This window comes from Octopus bimaculoides, chromosome 1 (genome assembly GCF_001194135.2).
Source record: "Octopus bimaculoides isolate UCB-OBI-ISO-001 chromosome 1, ASM119413v2, whole genome shotgun sequence".
Lineage (NCBI taxonomy): Eukaryota > Metazoa > Mollusca > Cephalopoda > Octopoda > Octopodidae > Octopus > Octopus bimaculoides.
In genome coordinates this window covers 4170505-4174505 of record NC_068981.1, presented here as the reverse complement: position 1 = coordinate 4174505, position 4001 = coordinate 4170505, and the positions used below count along the sequence as shown (strand labels likewise).

The following is a 4001-nucleotide window of genomic DNA, read 5'->3' as shown; positions in this document are numbered from 1 at the left end:
ATCCTTTATATGCCATCATCACCACTTTGTCTTTTGATTTAGGTCATTGGTTTCCAAAGTGGGCAGTTCTGCCCCCTTGGGGGCGGTGGAAAGATTCAGGGGGAGCATTGAAGAAAAGTGGGATGATAATGAGTTCACCGAAATGGGGTGATAGATGCAAAAAAAAAAAAAAAAGCTATTAATAGATTAATTAGGTCTAAGTTTTATTTGTGAAATACAGTTGTTCAGAATTTGCTGCAGAAAGTGGTCTATATTTGTGGTGGTGAGGGGGTGCTAGAAATGAGGCCCGGGTGCCAAGGGGGCAGCAGCCAGAAAAAATTTGGGAACCACTGATTTAGGCGATCAAAAGTTGTAATGTTGCTTTTGTGTGGTTAGCACAGCAGATGGTACAGCAAACTCAGTGTCTGGACCCTACTGGGGCTGTTACGACTTTTTCTAGCTTCTATATTGCACATGTGTTTGTGTGTTTGTATAAATCTCTTGATTCACCAGAAGTTATAATTTAAAGGACTCAATACAAGTGTAGAGTATTCTCTATCATGTTATCATTGAAAGGCGCTGATTTCCTGTACTCAGAGTAGCTCAGTAAATGTGTGTGTATGTGTTAATGAGTGTTTATGTGTTTATATTACGTGTCTGTGCAGGCGCATGCAAAATGAACATCTGCATACACACTCGTTTTTAAAAACATTAATGGAAAGTATTAATTAAAGTTATTAATCAAAAGTATTATTTTTGGAACATTGCTCAAACAGCAATGCAATTTGGTGACTTCAACTGTATGGAGTTTATGATGTTTTTTAATAATCTTACCACGAGAACCAGAAATGGAATCCGGAGCCTGATCTCGAAACAGCCATTTTCACACATATCGTTCTCAAACGAAAGAACAATGATAAGTGTTTCCTTCAAGCTTTTCATTTCACATTTCAAAAAGGTATTCAGGCAGTGGATATTTCAAGAAAAACCAAGCTCAGATTACTATCTGATGGTCAGAAATAACTTGGAGTACTGGAAATCAGAGTCTTTTAGTTATAATGTATATGTGTGTGTGTGTCAAGGAAGATGATGATGAGTCAATGTGGCACAAGTTCAATATGCGTTACAAATATTGCAGTGCCATTTTGTTTTGAATCACATTACACGTAATTATGTCTGGTAAAATATTAAATATTAATTGAATAGCCCAAAGTGGCCTATTGACTTCCTGGGACCACTTTTGGCCAAAACTCCCTAACTTTTGAAATGTTCATATCTAAATATAAACCTTCCATCATAATTTTTTTAATGAATTTTTTGTTATGCTTTAAACTCTAGTTTAATAGACTAATTAAAAAATATAAAAAAACTTAATTATTTTATTAAACCCTTTCAAATTCTTAATTATTTTTCAGAAGTAATTAAAACACAGAAATTTGGTAACCAAAGAGTCAAAACATTTTTTTAAAAGTATTTTTGTTTTTTTCATATATGGATAATAAATGTTTGACTCTCAAGACTAAACAGTTTAAGAAAGCATTTATGTATGAAGTGAAGTTTCTCTCGTCCAAAATGGATGGACAATTGCAATTAACAATGTTCTAAAACAGATTTTGCTTTATCTTGGGAGGGTCATTATACCAATAAATACACATATGCTGGTTTTATTTCACTTCTTTTATTATTGTTATTATTAATCAACTTGTTAACCATTTAACCAATTAACTGAGTGTTTGATTAATCATATGATCAATCAGTCAACCGGTTATGTTTGTCACTCCTTTCATCACCATCTGTGACCTAATCAACAACACGCTCTCTCTACTCCACGTTTATCTTCTAATTTTCAGATAATTACAATCCATAATTGTTTTTTGTGGGAACTCTGATTTTGACTAAAGATTGAGGAAGTTTCCATGAAGTGAGTGAAACAGATTTCTTGGATACAATGGTTTCATAGATAATGTTGATTAAATTCATTTTGTCTTTGAAATGATTCGGTTCCTTCTTTTGGCAGCCACCAGAAGAGACATGGCATTGTTGAGAAATCTGTCAAAGTAAATCTTAGATAAAATAAACATGTTTTCATTTTATGTTATATAATTAGTGTTTGGAAGTTATAACCTATATTTACGATATTGTAAGGTAATTTGGGAGTTACGATAGATATTTATGACATCATAATGTGATTTAGGAATTATGACCTATTTATGACATAGTAATGTAGTTTGGAAGTTTAACACATTTATGACATCATAATGTAGGTTAGGACTTATGACCTCATTTATGACAAGGTAATTTGGGAGTTATGATAGATATTTATGACACCATAATGTAATTTAGGAATTATAACCTATTTATGATGTAGTAATGTACTTTGGGAGCTCAGCACATTTATGGCATCATAATGTAATTTAGGAATTATGACTTATGACCTCATAATATAATTTGGGAGTGATGACATTGTAATGTATTTTTCAGAATGAGTGAGAGGAACTAAAACTAATTTTGTCTAAATCTATGTAAAAATTAATTTTTGAACTAATAGATGTATTACAATTAAAATTCTCATATTTTTCTATACCTTTTTCACCGCCATCACCCTCATATATCTGTTGTAAGCTATTCCCACTGCTCTGCTTTATATAATAATAATAATGATAATAATAATAATAATAATAATAATTTCTTCTCCATGTAAATGCAATCTGACACATTATTGTTATAATTTTTTTAAAAAAGAATTTTTTTTTTTTACACATACATCAGTTTTTCAATTGCATGACACCTCTCCTGTTTGCATCTTTAGATGCAGAAACTTGTTGTCCCTTGATGGGTCTCTGGTTGAGACTTGGGCACAGCTTGTATAAAGTGAAGTAAAGGCAAAACAACAACAACAACAGTAATAATAATGCCTTGTTTTTAAATATAGCTTGTTGAAATAAATTTTGAAAAAAAAAACAACCTGAAAACTGGTGTTATGCTATTGACTTGTATTCATTATTTAGATTTTTTTTTTTCTTTTAATTAACCAATTCTGAAGGAAGGGGCAGTACCCTCCAAGACCTGTGAGATTGATGTTGGTTAACATTTTGCTGAAACTGTTGCAAGTAAAATGACAAAAATATGAACAGGGATGGAATTCCTGAGGAACATTAATTCTGGTGATCAGATGGGAAAAAAACAAAATGGCACTCCGTCAGTTATGATGAGGGTTCCAGTTGATCTGATCTGAAGGGCCTGTTTGTGGAATTACTGTGCAAGTGGCTGAGTACTCCACAGACATGTGTACCCTTAATGTAGTTCTCAGGGAGATTCAGTGTGACACAGAATATGACAAGGCTGGTTCCTTTTGAATTACAGGAATAACTCCGTTTTGCCAGCAGAGTGGACTGGAGCAACGTGAAATAAAATGACTTGCTCAAGGGCACAATGCGCCACTGGGTTTTAGACTTATGACCTTACAATTGTGAGCTGAATATTCCGACCACTAAGATATGTGCCTTCACGGTGATTAGACGAGAAGAACTGGGGCTTTCAACATGATCTGGCCATAGACTGGGATGCCCCCCCCCCATTTTATATTTTATTCTTTTGTTTCAATCATTTTGATTGTGGCCATGCTAGAGCACTGCCTTTTGGTTGAACAAATTGACTCCTAGACTTATTCTTTGTAAGCCTGGTACTTAGCTGTTTGGCAAAAGAGTCTGATAGAATAAGTTACGGGGATGTAAACACCAACATCGGTTGTCTAGCGATGATGGGGAAACAAACAGACAAATATACACACATACATATATATATGATGGGCATCTTTCAGTTTTTGTCTACCAAATCCACTCACAAGGCATTGGTCGGCCCGAGGCTATAGTAGAAGATACTTGCCCAAGGTGCCACACAGTGGGACTGAACCTGGAGTCATGCCTATGTTACCAAATGATTAATAAAACAACTCCAAATATTAATTAGAAATATTTTATTTATTTCATTGTTTGGGTTGGGAAATTTTGATCTTAAAAATT

General features: G+C 33.8%; 1 protein-coding gene across 3 annotated transcripts in view; it reads left to right on the top strand.

Annotated features, from left to right (window-relative positions):
* Positions 1-4001, top strand: part of LOC106882208 (uncharacterized) — a 21242-nt gene that overhangs the window by 10773 nt on the left and 6468 nt on the right. Inside the window, exon 3 of one of the 3 annotated variants that reach the window (XM_014932804.2) lies at positions 1395-2951. The exons of the other annotated variants lie outside the window; for them this stretch is intronic. Coding sequence (XP_014788290.1) covers positions 1395-1447 — 53 coding nt within the window. The 3' untranslated portion in view covers positions 1448-2951. Of the gene's footprint in view, positions 1-1394; positions 2952-4001 lie in introns of those variants that run through there. 3 annotated transcript variants of the gene reach the window in all.